At 41.0% G+C, this 20354-nt stretch overlaps 1 protein-coding gene across 1 annotated transcript in view; it reads right to left on the bottom strand.

Annotated features, from left to right (window-relative positions):
* TMEM108 (transmembrane protein 108) overlaps nt 1-20354 on the bottom strand; it is a 379104-nt gene that overhangs the window by 186847 nt on the left and 171903 nt on the right. The window contains exon 3 of the mRNA XM_043965158.1: nt 11159-11244. Coding sequence (XP_043821093.1) covers nt 11159-11198 — 40 coding nt within the window. The 5' untranslated portion in view covers nt 11199-11244. The remainder of the gene's footprint in view (nt 1-11158; nt 11245-20354) is intronic.

Below are 20354 nucleotides of genomic sequence, written 5' to 3'. Positions count from 1 at the left end.
TAGAGAAAGTGTTGGGTCTGAAATGTGCCAACATTTAGAAGGTTTAGAAATGCCAGTTCCTAAGCAGGGTGATCGATGCTTTAGAGGCAGAGTGGTTACCAGCAGGGGAATCGTCCCTTATGGTGGCTCTGCTCAGATGTGGATAACTGAGAAAAGCAGGTATAAGAAAGGGCATCAGAACATTGAACCACTCAGAAAGACCTGAGTTTGAATCCCTCCTTGGACACAATCTATCTGACCATGGACAGCTCACTTCATTTCTGTCAGCTTCCCTTTTCTCATCTGTAAAGTGGTCATCATTGTTAAAACACCTGCCTCACAGTGTTGTTGGGATTTCATCACAGGAAGTTCCCTAAGGTGAAGAATTCCACCTCTGTCCTCCCCAAAAAGTCCAAATAGGAAGTGATTTAGGGTAGCCCTGGGCAAAAACATCTTAGGTAGATAAAATTTGTTTTTGCTGTACTCGGGAGAATGGGGGAGGGCAGGTATCTGTCTTTTAGACCATAACTGGGATTAATCGAGAGGGAACTTGATACAGTGAAAAAGTCTGTGAACATGGAGCACAGAATGACTCAGTTTCCCCTTGACTCTAATATTAGTTGTGTGAACTCCAAATCTCAGCTTATCCACAAGCAAAAACATCTGGTATCTACCTCATGGGGTTTTTGGGAAGATCAACTAAATTAATATGTGTAAAGCATTTGTGAGTCTTAAAGGGCTCTACAAATGTCAGTTATTATTAACTTAATCAGACTGCTATATCCTCTGAAAACAGAGCTAAGATTAGACATGCTGAGATAAAGATAGTTTTGATGGTGGTAGAATTGACAAAAGTAATTTGGGAACACAAGGTACAATGAAGGGAGGGTAGGTCTGATTGGGGCATGGCTAGGTGGCACACAGGGCCTTGAGTCAGGAAGATGCATCTCCCTTGAGTTCAAATCTGGCCTCAGACACCTACTAGCTGTGTGACCCTGGGCAAGTCATTAACCCTGTCTGTCTCAGTTTCCTCATCTGTAAAATGAGGTGGAGAAGGAAATGGCAAACCACTCATGTTATCTTTGCCAAGAAAAACCCAAATGGGGTGACAAAGAGTTGAGCACTATTGAAATGACTGAACAACAAAGACCTGATTGGAGCACCTGAATGGGGTCTCCTTTTGGTACCCATCCCTAAGAGTGGCGTCCAGGGATATAGAAGAAGTAGAGCAAAGGCAAATGTTATCTAACTAGCATGATTTTGCCCAGGGCTGCCCTAAATCACTTCCTAAGTGTTATGAAAATGGTTTTTCCCTTTAGAAAACAGTATACCAGAAAAGAGAAATCCATATACTTCCCCTTCCCCACCCTCATCGAGGTGATGCAGTAGATAGAGCACTGGGTCTAGAGAGGAAGATCTGAGTTCAAATTTTGCCTCGTATACTTCCTAGCTGTGTGACCCTGGGCAAGTCATTTAACCTCTGTCTGCCTGTTTCCTCATATGTAAAATACAGATAATAATAGCACCAACCTCACAGGGTTGTGTAAGGATGAAAAGAGATAACATTTATAAAGCCCCTTGCAAATCTTAAAGTGTTACATAAATGTGAGCCATTGTTCTCCTCCTCCTCTACCATTTCCTTCTCATCCTTCTCCTCTTCTTCCTCCTTCACCTTTTCCTGCCTTGGAGAACCTGGAAATACAAGGTGGGGCAGGTTTCTGAGTTGAGAATTGACCTTGCTGCCTTCAGAAGAATTGAACTGAGAACATGTTCTCATTATCCCCCAGACATGTCTGACCTTACTTAAGAAACTCCTTTCTCCTGCATCTTCTTTACATCTCTTACCTAAAGAAGGAAGCAGCAGATGGCATGCATCTGACAGGGAGCAGAGGATAAAGAATAAAACAAGATTTAAAGAACTATAAATACCTAGGTATCCACTAGACTGTTACGAATCACTACAAAGTGCTAGGTTTACTTCCCACTTGTAAATGGAACTCATCCTCACTCTCCCTAGGTTTAGAAGTCTTCACTGCTTATACTGTAGAGGTGGCTATGTGTGGCACAATGGATAGAGTTCTGGACATGAAGTCAAGAAGACCTGAGTTCAAGTCTGTCTCCACAGCTCCCCCCTCCCTGGGGCAATGAGGGTTAAGTTACTTGCCCAGGGTCATACAGCTAGTAAGTGTCAAGTGTCGAAGTCGGATTTGAATTCAGGTCCTCCCTCCTGAATCTAGTGCTTTATCCACTGCACCACCTAGCTGCCCCTAGAAGACCTGAGTTCAAATCCTGCCTCAGACTCTTATAAGATATGTGAGTTTGACCAAGTCACTTAACATCTCTCAGCCTCAGTTTTCCCATATTTAAATAGGGATAATAATAATGACTACCTCACAGGGTTGTTATAGGGATCAAATCAGGAAATATATGAAAATTCTTTGCCAATAATATGTGTTCATTGTTGCTGCTGCTGCTGCTGTTCCTTCCCCTACCACCACCACCACCACCACCACCACTACCACCACTACCACCACTACCATTAAAATGTCTTCTATTCCTGCAGCAATTCTTTAGGCTTCAGAACACCAGCTTGGCTCTATCTCAGAATGTGCCATTCCCCTGCTCTTCCTGTTCCTCCTTCCCTCTACCCCTTCTCCTTCTGGATGGCAAAACCCTCTAATTATTTAGCTTGCTTTATCAGAGAAGGCAGGCATTAAATACCTTTTTTCATATGTCATTTCTCTTTATAGTTTCCTATGGAGATTCTGGGGTTTGAAGGTTGTTTTTTCAGCTAAGGAACTATAAAACATGAAGGAGAGATTAAATCTTTAAGACCCCAGGAGGGTTTTCCAGTAAAAAAAAAAGAAAAAAGAAAAAAGAGAGGACAAGCAGACTTCCATGGTTATTTTTTTTTTTTAGCTAATTCACTCTTTCTGTATCACTGCTTATTTAAGCTTTATATTTTGCTTCTGCTCAGGCCAACCTTTTTCTTAAAGGGGCCAAATATATATTTTTTTTTCCTGGACAATTTGAAAGCATCTGGACATAAAAGAGCATTTTTGTTTGTTTTTGTTTTGTTTTTAAAGACAGTTACAGAGTAGTCTGGGGATGGGACAGACAGCAAAAAAAATCTCAATGGAGAGATGGGACAAGAAATTGCTATTGTTACATACTATAATAACAAATACAAAAAAATGAGTCAAGTGAAGAGAAAGAAAGAAAGGTCCCAGTGTCCTTGGTAAAAGCAGGTATGTTGATACAAGATACCATGGGCCACTCTGTTAAAAGAATTGCTGGGGCAGCTAGATGGCGCAGTGGTTAAAGCACCGGCCCTGGATTCAGGAGTACCTGAGTTCAAATCCGGCCTCAGACACTTGACACTTACTAGCTGTGTGACTCTGGGCAAGTCACTTAACCCCCATTGCCTAAAAAAAAAAAAAAAAAAAAATTGCTATAGTATGGAGGAAAAAGAGGAGGGGTGAGGGTAGGGAAGATAGGAAGTTATTTCCTTTGATAAAAAAGAGGCAGTCTGTGTGTTTTCTGTTTAAGTAATTAGCTCCAAATAGATTTATGTCCAGCTATGAATAATGAAGATCAAACAAATTGGGATATGCTCTAATACAAGTAGATTATAACTAGGACTCAGTCTCAACTTTATGTAGCTGTGTTGTGATAAGAGGGTTTTTTTTTTAATCAAAGACAATTTAGGTTTTGGATAAATAATGGTTTAAGCAGAAAACATCATTCTTTAAAGAGTCTCTTTCTTAAAATCCATAGAACATTTGGGCCACCTGAGTCTTAGGCAATGATAGACTATGGCTCAACAGACTAAGTAATCTTAGCTAGACCCAAATCCAGACAGACCAGATGGGGTGAATGAATATTGTGTGTCTAGACAACAATGGGTCATGGTCAGGAAATCAGTTAGTTAAAGGGCATAAAAAATGTCATAAATCTGAGTGGGAAAGTTGGGCTTAGGGTGAAGGAGATCAAATTTTATTGAGGGGAGGAAAGCAATCCAGCATTGAGATGAGGCATATCCACTCAGGGAACCTGGGCAATAGGGAGTCAAAACTCCCAAATGTTGATAAACTGGGTTCTAGACCCCAGACAGAAATCAGGCAAAGGGGATCAGAGCCAAAGTACAGAGAGATTATTCAACAAGGGCATAGTGAAGCTATAGATAGAATGGTCAACAGGGACAGAGCCTGGGCACAGAAAGATCAGTCAGTAGGGGTAGAGCTCAAAAGTAGATTAGTCAAGAGGGGCAGAGCTCAGACAGAGAGAAAGCAATCAATATTGCCCCAGTCCTAGCCCTTATACTAACCTTACCTATTTGAACAACACTTCCCATGCCACACATAAGGGAGAGCCTAGGCATAGAGATGCCAGAAAAACTGGGTGATAGATACAAGAAACCAACAGCAAAAATGACCTTGATGCTTGAACAGTCTTGGATTCCATATTTAAGAGGCAACATGAGCATGATGGGAAGAATACTGTCCTTGGGTGCTACTTCTAACACCTATTCACTGTGTGACTCTGGACAAGTTATTTAACTTCTCGACAAAACATAAGACCATCCACTTTGGAAAAGGGAGTCACCTCACTAATGTGATGTTTAAAATCTAAATTGTGGTCGTCTTAAATCAGAAGCTTCAGCTCCAGTCTAGTCTAGAGTTCCAGCCCGGTTGGGTTCTTCCTGAAGTCCTCCTCCACCTGCTTTAATCAGGAACTCCTAGCAAGCTGTTTGTGGAAACTTTTTTATACATCTGGAACAGAGGCGGTCCTTACACACTGCTTCAAGGTGATTGGTTGTCGTCATCCAAATCCATTGTTTTTGAAGGTGTTCTCAAGTTGAGTTCACAGTCTAGTTTCTGAGAACAATACCTTCTTAAGGGATAGCCAGGGGTGATTACAATCCAATTAACTTGAAGTAGGCTTAATTAGCAGTCAATCACTCACTTGATTCAATCAGTATAGATTAATCTCCAGGTGGGTCTTTGAGTATCTGCTAAATCCTATTATTTCATCACACTAAGCATTCTCTATCCCAGCAAAATCCCAGTTATATTAAAATGAACGTCATTGTGATAATGAATAAAAATAAATATAAAAAATACAAAACTAAAATGGATAAAGAGAGCTTCTAATAATCCAATCAACCAACAAGCATTTGTTAAGCACCACTGTGTGTCCAGGAACTGTGCTAGGGTTAGGGAATACTAAGGGATAAAGAATAGTCCCTTCTCTCAAGAAAGGCTTTGTAAACCTTTATGCAGAGGTTCATTATCTGGGGGCTGTGAACGTGATGGTTTTTTAAGACACACTGTAACTTGAGTCTAACATAGTGATGTCATTTTGGTCTTATTCAAGAAGAACGAAGGACAACAACTAATCAATCAGCTTAGCAGACTGTCTGGCATGGATTAAGCATTTAAATGCTTGCTGACTGACTAACCATGAGGAAATGATGATGATGATGATGGTGGTGATGGTGGCTACCATTTGTATATCACTTTAAGGCTTGCAAAGCACTTTACATGATAACTCATTTGATTCCCCTGAATGGAGAATAATAATAACAACAACAACAACAACAACAACAATAATAAGGTCTATGATAGAACCCACAGCTTTAGGATTTGTTCACTATTCATTTTCAAGAGAAAATTCTGCCAAATACATCATAGCCTCCAGATTTTTCTTGACAACTTCCTTGTTATTTTCTTCTATCCTGGACTCTCATTCCAACATGAAATTTAAATCACAGTACATCCTTACATTCGCCTTATATATCGCCTTACATTCAGTGCATGGATCTTAGCACAGGATGTGGGGTTTAAATAATGGCTTGTCCTGGAGATGAAGAGGGGCTGCCCATAAAAGAAGGTGTTCTCAGACCCTCAGGAGAGAAAGTCATATGCACATCTCTCTATGCAAATACAACTGACTCCATACATAAATACAGGTTGGAACAAATAATAAAATATTGTGGATGTGTTTTGTCTTAATTGGAGCTCATAAATACCACACTGCTGACAAATCCAAAGGTTTTCCCTGTACAGATGAGTTGCTCCTGGGACTTTTCTCTTTTAAATGGTTCAATGGAAAGAGTTTTGTATTTGGAGACAGAGGACCCCAATTCAAACCCCACTTCTGACATTCTCTACCCTTATGTGACCTTGGACAAATTATTTAGACTCTCGGGGCCTCGGTTTCTTCATTTATAAAAAGAAGAGTTTGGACTAGATGGCGTCCAAAGTTCCTTCCACCTCCAAAGACGCTTATGTTTAGTCTGTTTTTAAATGTAGGGGCACATCTTAAGCAGTCTCCTGTAATGACAGATACACATAAATAGGCTTTTATTTTAGTTTGATGCTGATACCAGGAATTCTCAGTTTCTTAGAATGTTTTTGTTGGATTATTTTTTTTCCTCAGTGAAAGGACCACAAATACTCAGACAGCAAACATTCATTCCTGATGTGTTCACATGGTAGATTTTTGCGAGGGCATTTGGGTACAACTGGAATGATTGTCCTATGCTGGCTGCATGCTAGGGGCTCTGACAGATGCCGCTGTCAGCATGGTGAAGATCCACTCGTGCCAGGAGAGGATTTTTGTGTGAAAATAAATGCCTCTTTCTCCTGACATTATCACTGGTAACTGGCAGAAATGATTTGGCCTTCAGAAATAGTGTTGACATAAGATTACATCTCAGAAAATGCAGACATGTAACATGTCTTCTCCATAAGAGAGACCAGAGAGGGGCAGCTAGGTAGCTCAGTGGATAGAGCACCAATCCTGGAGTCAGGAGTACCTGAGTTCAAATCTGGCCTCAGAACATTGACACTTACTAGCTGTGTGACCCTGGGCAAATCACTTAACCCTAATTGCCTCACCAAAAAAAAAAAAAAAAAAGAGACCAGAGACCTTTCTTCTCTCTTTCTCTCTCTCAGCTTTCACCTATTTCAACTAAATCTGTTTTTCCAATTCCAAACAAAGGCTAAAAAGAAATTTGAAACAGGTAGACCTTTTGTTATGTGCCACAAATGAGATGATTTTCAGCACCCCTCATCCACCCTTCTCTTTCTTCTTCATCTTTTAGCTCTTCTAACAGAACCTGGATGACCACTTGTCAGTGATAAGGTCAGAGGGGATTCATGCTTTGGATGGCACATGAATCAGATGACCTCTCAGGCCCCTTCCAACGCTAAGAGTCTATCATTCTTTAATTCTCACAAAAAATTCATTTTCCATAACTCATATCACAAACATGGGTGATCAGGCCAGAATACAAGGGCACTAAGGTGAGTAACATACCACAAAAGGTCTTGGATAACAGAAAAAGGAATTTAGACTTTATTCACTAGGGGAAAATGTTCAAAAGTGACCATTTTTTTAGTCAGGGGGTGATAATCACAGCTGTGATTTCAGAAGATTATTTTGACAGCACCATAGGGAAGGGATTGCCTGGGAGAGGCTAGAAGGAGATTGGTTAATAATAATAATAATAGATAGTATTTATATATTGCAAGAGGACAGGTGGCACAGGATGAGGGTCCCAGGTTAGGTGGTGGGAGAGACAATAAACAGAAAGATAAGGGTGGATATCAGAATGCAGACATGACAGTATGATAGACTGAGAACCAGGCTAATGCTTAATGAGAGTGGGTTCAATGAATACCCCTGTCTGCTCAGTAGAAGGACAGGGTCTGAATTTCCAATGAAAACTCTTCATGGGAATGGAAGAGCTCCAACTCAGTTCCCTCCAGCATCTCCTGCGACAGTCTCCATGGAGATGTGCCTTCATTGTTCACGTGTCCTCTGTTTTGATTAGCCAACTTTATAAATGAGGGGTTTTGTAATCTAGGACAGAATACCAATGGCGAAATAACCAGATGAAACTGATTCTACAGCACCTGGCTCCTCTGATGATTCCTGCAGCAGCATAAGGAGCTACTCCAAGCCAGACCCAGAATCTTAGAGCCAACAGGTGATGAAGGCAGTGTGCTACTCCTTTTGCTGCTTAGGAAAGACTGATGGCTCTGAGTGAGAGGACTTGGGGTCAGACTTCACCTTGGATTCTTGATACCTATGTGACCTCGTGCCTCTCACTCATCTCCCTGGGACTTGGTTTCTTGGTCTATAAAATGAAGGGATTGCATCTCCTGAAAGGGGTGATAAACTTAAGATGCAGGAGACAGAGACTTTTTTTGGACATGGCCAATGTGGTCATTTGCTTTGCTTGACTAGGTTACAAGGTTTTTGTTTTCCTTTCTTCTTTTTCCAATGGGGAGGAACAGAGGGAGGGAGAGAAAATAAATTTGTGTTGATTAAAAAAAATCAATTTTTAAAAAATGAGAGGTTTGGATTAAGTGGTCTCTGAGACTCCTTTGAGCTCTAGAACTGTGAGGCTATGGGCCAGCTAGTCCAGCACACCTCATGGGCTGGCCGCCTAAGGACCCAACTGGCATCCCACACCTATAAAGTGGCAAGGGCAAGATGAGAAGTGGGTCCTCCAGGTGGCTACTCTATAATGCTTTTCTCTATATCAATAGTGTCCAACTAGAATAGAAAGGAAGCCCTACAGCGCTACATACTCACCTACAAAACCACAAATTAATATTATCTGCCTTGCATCGTATCTTTATTTTGTTAAACATTTCCCAATTGCATTTTAACCTGGTTCCTTTGGAGGCAGACATGACAGGAGGCAGACAAGTCTGACACCTCACTGTACACCATGCTGTCTCCTCTCCATTTCACATCAGAATTGTAGGCTCCACCCCTCCCAGTGGGCAAAGGACTTCAGTTGTCTAAGCCTCAGTCCTCATCTATGAAATGGGGACAATAAGACTTGCACTTCATTCACCTGGTTGTTGTAAGTAAACTGATTTGTTAACCCAAAAAATTCTATCAATAGGAGTGATTAGTCCATTGATACCCACAGAGTAATATGTGACCTAGTGAATATTCATATACTCTCAGGTAGTGGTCAACAAAGAAGATGAAATTATGGCTAATGAGGTTTCTTCCATGGGCTGAAACCTTTCCTCTATCATATAAGCACTGGAGAATTCACTACTGGAAGGACAGCCATGGAAGAGTGGAAATTTGTTGTTGTTTATCCTGCATTATCGAAGAGGACCATGACAGATGTCATGACTTTCAAAGAATTGGATTTAAGTGAAGGAGAGCTGTGCAAGGTCACCAGCCTCACTCTCTCCTCCAGAGCCATTTGGGTCCAATGGCAAGATATACATCAGGACTACTGGAGATGGCCCTGGATGTTTGAGGCAATTGGAATGAAGTGAATTGCCCAGGGTCACGTAGCTGGAAAGTGTCTAAGTTGAGATTTGAACTCAGGTCCTCCTGACTCCAGGGCCAGTGCCTTATCCACTTCACCACCTAGCTGCCCAATAGTGGAGATAGAACTAGTCTTGAAATCTGGAAGACTAGATCACTGGCTTGAACCTATCAGATCCCACCTCTGACATACTGGCTGGGGAACTCGGGAAGTCACTTAACTGCTTAGTCTCCCTAGGCCACACTCAACATCTCTAAATTACCAAACAGAGGCTAATCCCTAGAATCCCTGGTTTCCTTCAAGGTTCATCTCAAGCCCATCTTCTGTAAGAAGCCTTTCCTGAGCCCCTAGCTATGAGTGTCTTCTATCCAAAATTATCATATCTATTTTGAATGTACCTATATTTGTATATGTTGTCTCCCCTTAGGACACTATAAACTCTTTACAGGCAAGGGATGTTACTTTTTTTCTGTTATATCCCCAGCACCAAAAACAACCCCTTGTTTCATAGTAGGTACTCAAGTGCTAGATGATTTCCTCATTGATCTACATTGGAAGAAGGAGTTCTCCCATCAATGAAACCTAGGTCCCCTCTTCCCCTCCCCCCCCACCAAAATGTCCCTATAGTCCAGAATATGGTGCCCAGAGATGAAAGAGTTACTTGCACATAACTGGCTCCCATCCACTGTGATACAAATGGGATAACATGATGAGTGTTAGAGGGATTAAAATTCAGTGGCAGAAATGAGTCAATTAAAAATTCAGCCAGAATGCTATTCAGAGATGCTATGCTTCATATGGAAGCTGTAATCTAACCTGAATTACTCAACTCAAAGGGTTGATTTGTGGGTTGCATTCCAAACTCTCTTAATTTTATTTTCTAAAAAAATGTAAAGCAGATTTAGCGCTTGTTAACAGGAGCCAGACAACCAGCCCTGGAATATTGACAGAGCTTCCATTGGCTTCAACAAGAATGACTCTAGGAGGGTCAAGATGTAAATTTCCCTTAAGCTATACTGCCCAGTGGCACTTAGAGGGGGCAAAGCTAGGGCTGAAATGGTGTCAGTTTGCCAATCTCAACAAATAGGATTAAAAGGGAAATAATCCATGAATAACAAATCCAGAGACAGTACTGTTGTTTCCATCCATTAGGGTGTCATAGAAATGATCAGCCCAGGGGGTAGAGCAGAAGTCCAAGCATTATGTCCTGCTCCACATATCCAATAAAATAGCAGCCCTGAGATCAAAAGTCAGAAATCCACAAAGGTGAAAGGTCCAAGGGGTGACTGTAGACTAGGTAAGAGAATAGAATCTTTGTGAGAAAGCCATGGATCCAGAGCTTCTGCATAGATTAACATCAGGAAAATACCATGGAGAAAAAGGAAATTGAAAGACTAGGTTACTGAGAAATAGTTTCATAACCACCAGTCTGCTAGATTCTCCACTTCCCCATTCAACAGCGAACTCAAATACTTTTAAGGCAATAATCATTTAGTGGGATATTGCCAACCTTGTCTTCCATCAACCAAGGAGTACATGTGACTCTATTGGAATGGAAGACCTTTTATTCTACCCAGTAACACAGAAACATTTGCCCTTTCAACATCTATTTCTCTGAAGGAACCATATGACTCAAAACTCATATGACAGTTAACACTGAACAGTGGTACATATTCAGATAATAGAAAATTAGGAGATTATTCCACATATAGATTAATGAGTAGAGGGATAATTCATTGCATCCATCTCTCTGACCAATCCTATGCTTTCCTTTAGATTCTGTCCAGAGGATGCATACACAGCTGTAGCTCAGGAGATAATGATAATGCTGCCATATTAGAGGCAAGAGGAAATAGAGACTCTACTTACTAAACAGTTGGCAATAGAGGACCTGTAAACTTCTCTTCATGGTATCATCTGGTCCTGCTTGTCCTCCAGTTTATTCATGATTCTGTCTGGGAGATGGAGAGAAGAAAATTTATCATGAGAATGGAATTATTCTTTTCCCTTCAGGGGACATAATTCAATCCAGCTGTTCAGAAATAGTTCCACTAATGTCTACCATGGTTGTAATGGACCATTTAAAGACACCCTCGGGGCAGCTAGATGGCACAGTGGATAGAGCACCGGCCCTGGAGTCAGGAGGACCTGAGTTCAAATCCGGTCTCAGACACTTAACACTTACTAGCTGTGTGACTCTGGGCAAGTCACTTAACCCCAATTGCCTTACTGAAAAAAAAAAACAAAACAAGACACCCTCAATATTATCACTCCAGAAGGGGGTCCTGGGGATGGGTGAATCACAAATAGTTCATTTTGAACAGAGCCATCAATCAAATTCTCAAACTGTGTATCACCCAAGAGAAATTCCAACTAGAATGTGAGGGGTAGAATGTGGCTTCAGAAGGGTTTCCTGAGAATTTATTTGAATTTCTAAAGGTAGAAAGAGAAGACAAGGGAAGTTCTTTTTAGGTATTCTTCAACCCCCCCCCCCAAACAAAATGTTCTTAATACTACATGTGTGCATGTGTAATTTTGGATGAATGGTCAAATCCACAAGGAGTCACTTAAGAACACTTCACCATTCAAGTCCTTCATAGCTCTATATCTATGATGCTAAGGAAGCAACTTCTACTTCATGTAGAACAAGAGGAAGGGGGCATTGGAAAAAATGGGCAGAAATCAGATAGTGGACAAATTATAAGTTTTACAAAAATTGAATGATCTAGTGGGATAGTTCCACCTGACTTTGTTCCATTTACTACACAGATCTATACAAGAAAAATGGAAAATAGAAGTCTATTCCAAATCAATGAGACTATAACCATTTCTTTCTTTTCTCCTTTTATACTTGATCAAAAAAACTCTTAAGAGTGAGGGAAGGGGGGGGCAGCTAGGTGGCACAGTGGATAGAGCACCGGCCCTGGATTCAGGAGGACCTGAGTTCAAATCCAGCCTCAGGCACTTAACACTTACTAGCTGTGTGACCCTGGGCAAGTCACTTAACCCCCAATTGCCTCACTTAAAAATTTTTTTTAAAAAAGAGTGAGGGAAGGGGGAAGGATGTATTGGAAATAGCAAGGTCCAGAAGGAAGAGTTCTCAATTTGGAGTCTGATAATCTGGATTTGAATCCTGCCTCTACCATTTGAAGAAGGAAATGGCAAACCACTCTAGTATCTTTGCTAAGAAAACCCCAAATGGGGCCATGAAGTCAGACATGAGTGAGACAACTAAACAACAACAAATGTTTAAGACACTGTATTAAGCACTGGAGAAACAAAGGTAAGGGAGCCTACATTCAGAAATGGTGGTGGGGAAGGATGGAGTGAGACAAGCACAAGTAAGTATGATATAAAGTAGACTCTGCTGAACAAGAATTCCAGACAATGGACAATAAGAAATTTGGGAAAGGATAGAGTGCTTTCAGTCTGAACCAGGCTTCAGTGAAGAGGTAGTGCCTCAGCTGGGGTTTAAAAAGAAGAGGATTTCAGAAAGGCAAACATGTGGAAGAAGTGCGTTCTGGGATTGAAGGATGGACTTTGTGAATGTATGTGTTGGGAGAGGGAAGGATACAATCCAACAATGGCTGGTGATCTAGTTTGACTTGAATGTACAATGCATAAATGGGAGTCATGAAATAAGGCTGAGGAGTTAAGACAGAGCCAAAAAATGGAGAGATTTAAAGACCAGTCTGAGGAGGTGCTTTATCTTCTTTTCTCATAGGTGAAAGGGGAGCCACTGACAATTTTTGAATGGAGCAAGGACCGTGGTCAGACTTGTGCTCTAGGAATATTATTTAGGTGGCTCCATTAGGGACATATTAGAGAAGGAAGAGCCTGGGATCTGGGAGACCAGTCAGGAAGCTGTTTAGATGGTTTAAGTGAGGGTGAATTACTTCCTGAATTAATTGGTGGTATTATAAATGGAAAGAAGGGGACAGATATGAGACATTACAAAGATAGACCCTGGCAATTGATTGATATGTGAATGCACCAGAGAGAAGAGTCAAAGATATCTGAGGTTTTTAGCTTGGGTTACTAGGAGGGAAATTATGGGGAGGGTTAGGTTTTTTGGAGAAGATAATGGCTTCAGTTTTTCACATGCTTAGCTTGAGTTTGCAGCAAATAATGGAAAACATGGGAGAAGACCTCATGGGTCAGTGCATTTTATACAGATTTGGGTGTTATCTGCATAGAAATAATAAGTGAAGCCATGGGGGTGGATGAACAGGAGAGAGTATAGACAGAGAGGAAGAAAATTATAATCTGCATTCTAAGGACAGAGCTTTGGGGTACACCCACACTTAGGGATCAAGAGGAGGAAGATGAAGCAAAGAAGAAGCCTGAGAATTGGAAGTCAGTGGTGGAAGAACCAGTGGAGAACAGTCATAGAAGTCAATGGAGATTCTCAAAAGGGAGGGGGTGGTCAAAGGCATCAATTTCTGCAGAATGATTAAAGAGGATAAAGATTGATAAAAGGTCAGGCTACCATTAATGTCTATTCTCTCCAGAGGATGCACAGTGTTAATATAATTCCATAAATAATAACTAATATGGGGCCTGAGTCTTTAATAAAGCACAGAACTCACAGTACAACCCAAATGGCTGAATGAAGGCAGAGGGGAAGAGAAGGTGATAATGGAAACACTGACCAACTTCAGGAACAGGAAAGGAGATAGGGTATTGTTGCTAATTATCAACACAGTGGAAAGCATCCCTTCTCCAAGTGGGATGAAAATGATCAGGCCAGACACTGAGAGGAGCAAACCTCCCAGAATTCCACTTTCTACTAAACCAAAAGGATATTTATTCCATGCCTCTTCTAGGACAATCCTACACACTGTAGCTCCCCGGATGGAACACTCTTCAATCTAATGGCCCTATACATTTGAGTGAGAGAGAGAGCCAAATGTCAGGGAAAGGTGAAGAATGGCTGATCCCCCTGCTTTGCTATTTCAAATCAATTTGAAAAGAGCACATCAATTTTATGACTCAGTGAGAAGGCTATGAAGTTGAGAGTTTCCTGCCTATCCTTTCCCCCTCAGTGCCTGTCTTTCTTCATTTTAATGCAAACTTCTGTGACTTAGGTGAAAGTCCTGGTTCTATCATTCATTAGCTGTGATCTCAGACTAGCCATTTCCCCTTTCTGCCTCTGTTTCCTCATCTGTAAAATTAGCAAACTGGAGAAGAGGCCCTTTAAGGGATCATCTACATATAAATCTAAGATGCTGTAAACTAAAGGGGAAAGGGCATCATGGTAATTTTCTTCAGAAAGCCACTAAATGAAGTCTTGTGTGTGGTACATATGGTGGGGTGATATAGACCTGGTAACTTTAAAGGTCTATAGAATATCTAGTGAGGAAACTTCCTTTGCTGAGTGTCATCTACTAATGCTGACTAGTAACTATTCTGCCTCTTCTCTTTTATATCACAGAGGTGTCCAACTCAGACCCCCCCCCAAACCACAGCCCAAACCAATAAATTAAAATACAGCACAGATAAAGCAAATTTGTGGTTTTCTAAGCCAATATACAAGGAGCAGGGATCTGTTTCTATTTGAGTTTGATAGCACTGGTCTATAAGAGGTATATGAGGCCATTGAAAGTTTAAGTAGCTTGTTTGCCACATCATTATGTGTGAAGTGAAGGATGGGAACCCAGATCTTCCTAACTCTAAAGCACCCATTGCCTCTTATAGGCTTAATAAACACTTGCTGAACTGAATCAACCAATGTTTATTGAATCAAAAGCATTACTCTATGAGTCTATGAGCAAATTATGATTCAGCATGAACATCTTCCCACAACCTGATCAAAAATATCTGTGATTAGTTTCACATTTGTTGCCAAGATGCTATCATCAGCATCAAATTCTTTCCCCAGCCATTAGTATCAACCTTGGGGATTTCAGGAACAAAACCCAGATTTCAGTTCTGGAAAGAACTGTTTGATATATGTCCCCTTTAGGCCTGTTTCCTCATCATAAAAATGTACCTTACCTTCTTGGAGGCAAGGATGGTGAATAAGATCATCTCCTGAATCCTCTTCCCAATCTAAATTTATGATTCTTATTAGGACATCTGGGAGTGAAATGACCATCACTACTCAGGCAATGGGAAATTTAGGGGGAGGGGCGGGAAGGAAAATGAAAGAGCTCTGATAAGAGCTCTTTGGAAGAATTCTGAGAGGCTATTATTATTCAACCTATCATTTTGCAGTTAAGGAATTTATCCTGTAGATAGCTAATTTATATATAGTTGTTTGCATGTTGTCTCCCTCATTAGACTGTAAGCCTCTTGAGGGCAGGAACTATCTTTTGACTTTCTTTGTATCCTCTGCACTTAGCATAGTGCCTAACACATAGTAGGCACCTAATAAATATTTATTGACTAAGACCAGGAAGGAGGAATGACCTGGCCCCAGTCAGACACCTTGATCCTGAAGTATGCTGCCTTCTGGTTCACTCCTCATTCCAGCACACAGTCACACAGTTTCTCACTGAATGCTTTCAAATACCTGTATAAAGCAGTCACCGCCCTCCTTGCAATGCACTACATTTGGCAAAGCTTGGCATTTTTTCCCAGTGATTTACTTAAGGGCTCTTGAACACATTAAATGCGTGAGACAAACCAACAAACAGCTCCTCTCTGCTGATCAAATACCCATGTGAATGAAGGCAGAAAGCATGTTTGTCTTCTGCCTGGGAAGTCCCAAGGGATTGGAAAGTCTATTGACTAAGCTATACAAAGGAAGTGCCTCTGTTATTATCCATATCACTCTGTGAGGTTAAGAGACACACTTCCACATCAGCATCCTGATTTCCCTTGCATAAAAAGAACAGTCCTTTCAAAATACTTCTTATCTCTGCTCAAACTACTGGCTTTTCCTTCCAACAATCCCATGTTTCCTGGATAGGCAGATATATTTACTCACCTGGAACAGAGAGTGTCATGACAATTGTGTCCCCACCCCTGTTGTAGACTGGGGAAGGTGAGGGTTTCTGATGAAGCAAAAAAAAAAAAAAGGACAAAGAAAAGGACGGAATAGATTTTATTCTCCAGGCATCTCCTCACCACTGGAAACTTTGGAAGGGTCTTAAGCAGTACAATGAGTTGAGCACCTGTCCTCCACCTTGGCCCCCATACCTTTATCTGTAGTGCTGATACCCCCCAGAATCATAGAATGCTAAGAAACTTAATTATTCCATACAAATCCCTCATTTCTGATGAGTAAACTGGCACTGTAGAGGTGAAATTACTTAACTCAGGTCATAAAGTGATGAAACTGAGAATCAAACCCAATTCTTCTCTTTAAGAAATGTGCCAAAAGTATTGATTTTATTGTACTTGTGATCATGAAAGACAGCATGACAACATACATCAAACCCTATCTAGGAGTTAGGTAGACCTGAGTTCAAGTCATTCTTCTGAACCATATTGGGTCCCTGACCTAGTCACTTTACTTTTCAGTGTCCCAGACATTTCTCTAAGAACATTGTAGAACAGGTGAGGGTCCATATCAGTAGAGAGAAGCTTCTTACTGTGACCTCTTTATACCAATGAAACCACAATTCAATAAAAAAAAAAACAAGAAAAAAAGGAAAAAGAGAGGAAAAGGAAAGAAGAGGGGGGAAAAGGAGAAAAGAAAAACCTGCATAGGTCACTGTCATTATTCAAATACATTGGGGGTATCCCACCTCACAGCCCTCATGGTCATTAAGATTTTTGGCTTCTTGGGGCAGCTAGGTGGCGCAGTGGATAGAGCACTGGCCCTGGAGTTAGGAGTACCTGAGTTCAAATCCGGCCTCACACACTTAACACTTACTAGCTGTGTGACATTGGGCAAGTAACTTAACCCCAATTGCCTCACTAAAAAAAAAAAAAAAAAGATTTTTGGTTTCTTGGGCCTCCCCAGCTCTGGGGACCATTCAATAAAAGTCAAGGTCACAGGGCACTTGAACCTCTGGTAGGTAATGACCAAATTGTCTCAGATAGGGGATCCCTGTAGTTTGTAAAGGCAGAAGTTACCTCCAGCAAAGCTACTTCCCACTAGTCCCTCCCCTCCCAATTTCCTGATCTGACTGTGGCCAGCAACATAAAAGGAGGTCGATAGGGCCACCAGAAAAGGCAGAATTTCAAACAAAGGAGAAACTCTGCTCTTTGACTAAGAAGAAATTGGTGTCTAGGGTACCAATTACTGGTGAATACTGCTGGGACTTGGGATGGCAATTTCATTGGCTCCTGACATCCTGCTGGACATTATTTGCATTTGTTTGTAGTGTGGCATACCACTGTCCCAGGTCCTGAAGTCAGCAACTGGCTATAAATAGAATGACAATCGATGATGGCCTGTGCTTGTTACAAGAATTCAAGGCTGCTTCTTATGGCATGTAAGTGTATTAAGATCATTTATCTCATTCAAGGAGACAGGAAGGAGCTTGTACCAGCTGAGGAATCTGTCTAAAATCCTCCCTTTTTTTTGGTTCTAATGTTAAACACTGAGCAGTGAGGTCAAGGGATTAAATGATATTGCTGGGATGCCAAATATGAGAGGGGAATACTTCATCATGGTGCCTGAAGTGCTTATGAAAAAGATAATTTCTTGTCCACAGAAAATTCATTCTCCTTTTTTCTTCCCCCTTTCTTCTTCTCCTTGTTCTCCTTGTTCTTTTTTTTTTAAATGCCTGAAAAACATCTTCTGAAATTGGGCTCAGGAACCTAGAGAAAGGGGTGTTGCTTCCTGATACCTGGTCAGCTGTCCTGAAAAATGTGTTGGTTTCTTACGGTGAACTGGGAACAGGAGGCCATATGAAGTTCCCAAAACTCTACTAGATTGTTGTAAATTTGGGATTGACCTTTAGCTCCCTTGCAAGGGCTTTGGAAATGCAAAACATTACAGCATTTCACAGCTCTGGAGCAAGCCATGGTTTGAATCTTTCATATTTAACCATTTATATGAGGTCTTTTGCTCTCTTTCCCCCATCTTAAGACAAAGGACCAGGGAGGAAAAGCATATAGCTTCAAAAATTGCTGGCTGGTGTGAATCAATTTCAACTCATGGTTCTGGTTTAATCTTCAAAGTCTGTCATATAATGGATTTTGCTCAGAAGTTAAGCAGCCCCACTAGGTCAGGCAGATTATGCTGATGTGAATAGATAGCTGGAAAGGAATGAAAATGGAATGGGTAACTATATAGGACAAAAGAAGAATAGGTTTGAATATCATATGGGCCCCAGACACCTGGAAAGTGTAGATTAAAGGCCAGCTGTCACACCAATAGGGATAATCTCTGCACTACTAAAAACTAATGGTATTCCAAGATTTACTGAACATCACATAATTCTCTACAAAGCCTAAAGCTACAGGAGAAATGAATCAAATAATAAAGTTCCTCTGACCTCAGAATACTGTAAAACACCTTTGTCAATGACTTAAATGAAGCTAGGATAGCTAATGGATTGAATGACAGTGTCAGATTCCAAAAAGATCTCAACAGGCTAGAATGATGAGTTGAATCCAATAAGATGAAATCTAATAGGAATAAATGTAAATTTTAATAAGTCAACTAGTCAAGTATTGGATGGGTCAGATAAGAGTTAATATAGAAAAAACCCTAGAAATTTTAATGGATTACAGCAAGCTCACTATGAGTTGAGAGAGTGCTACAGCCACCAGAAAAGCTAAGATGATCTTAGGATGAATGTTAATAGATGTAGGACTAGCGAGGTGATAAGTGCCATTATAGTTTGTTCTGATCAGTCCACATCTGGAATAATGCATTCAGTTCTAGGTACCATAAACAAGCTGGAGAATATCTAGATGAGGGTGGCCAGGATGCCGAGGAGCCCTGAGATCATAACAGAAGGAGACTGGTTGAAGGAAAGGAGATGGTTAGCTTAGAGAAGAGAAATCTTAGGTAGAGAGGGGGAACATAATAGCTTGATACAGTGCTTGGCTATATACATGTTGGCTATAATGATAATCATTACTGTTGTTGTTTTGAATGACCCAGAGGGAAAACTGGGAACCCTTGGTGGAGGTTAGAGAGGCAGATCCCAATTCAGACACTTAACTCACTATGTGATGTGAAGCAAAACTTAACTTCTTATTATATTTAATAGGGAGCAGGGGAACTTCTGGTTAGTCACCAATGAAAGGCAATGGGGTCAGTTTAAGTCAATAAGCATTCATTAAACACATATTATATGCCCGACACTGTGTAGAGTGCTGGGGATAGAAAGAAAGGAAAAAACCCCATGATCCCTGAACTCAAAGAGCTCACAGCCTTATAGTAGAGACAACACATAAATCACCATGTACATACAGACTGTATACAGTGGAAATGGGAGGTAATCTCTGAAGGAAGGCATTAGGAGTGGGTGGCCCAGTGAAGACTTCTTGAAGAAGCTGAGGTTTGAGGTGAGTCTTGAAGGAAGCAATGGAAGCTAAGAGGGGGAACAACATTTCACTGTCAGGGAGGTTAAGTGGAAGGATTGATGAACCCTGTAGTCACAGGACCTCAGTTTGAATCCTGTCTCTGCCATATACTAGCTATGTGACCTTGGACAAGTCACTTCTCCCTCAGGACTCCGTTTTCTTCTTAGTAAAATGAGGAGGTTGTACTAGAGATCTCTAAATTCCTTTCAGTTTGAGATCTATGGTTGCTTGTTCTTCATTCTACTCTCCATCCTCCCAAATGAGGATTTCCCTCATGGATTTGCCTGATACCCCACCACTGAGATCACTCTTACTATTCATGATATCTCAAAGTGGTAGTAAACATTTAGTTTCATGTATTCTTTTAAAGCCTGAGTAACAATTCTAGGAACTGATTCAAACAGTACACAGCACACCCTCAAATCAAGTTTGTAATTCATGATTTGAAAATGATACAGGATTTAATCAGGACAAATTCAGTGGAAAAGAGAGGGGATAGAGACTCTGGGACTCTCCAAAAATCACTGCTTGGGAGGCCACGGGGCAGGGAATGGTGAGCTGGGGCAAGATAAGGAGGAGCTTTGCTGAGGTACAGAATAAACACAACAAATTATGAAAGTGGTTAATCTTT

The sequence above is a fragment of the Dromiciops gliroides genome, chromosome 5, assembly GCF_019393635.1.
Source record: "Dromiciops gliroides isolate mDroGli1 chromosome 5, mDroGli1.pri, whole genome shotgun sequence".
Taxonomy (NCBI): domain Eukaryota; kingdom Metazoa; phylum Chordata; class Mammalia; order Microbiotheria; family Microbiotheriidae; genus Dromiciops; species Dromiciops gliroides.
Note: the sequence above shows the minus strand (reverse complement) of the source record. Positions and strands in the feature narration are given on the sequence as shown.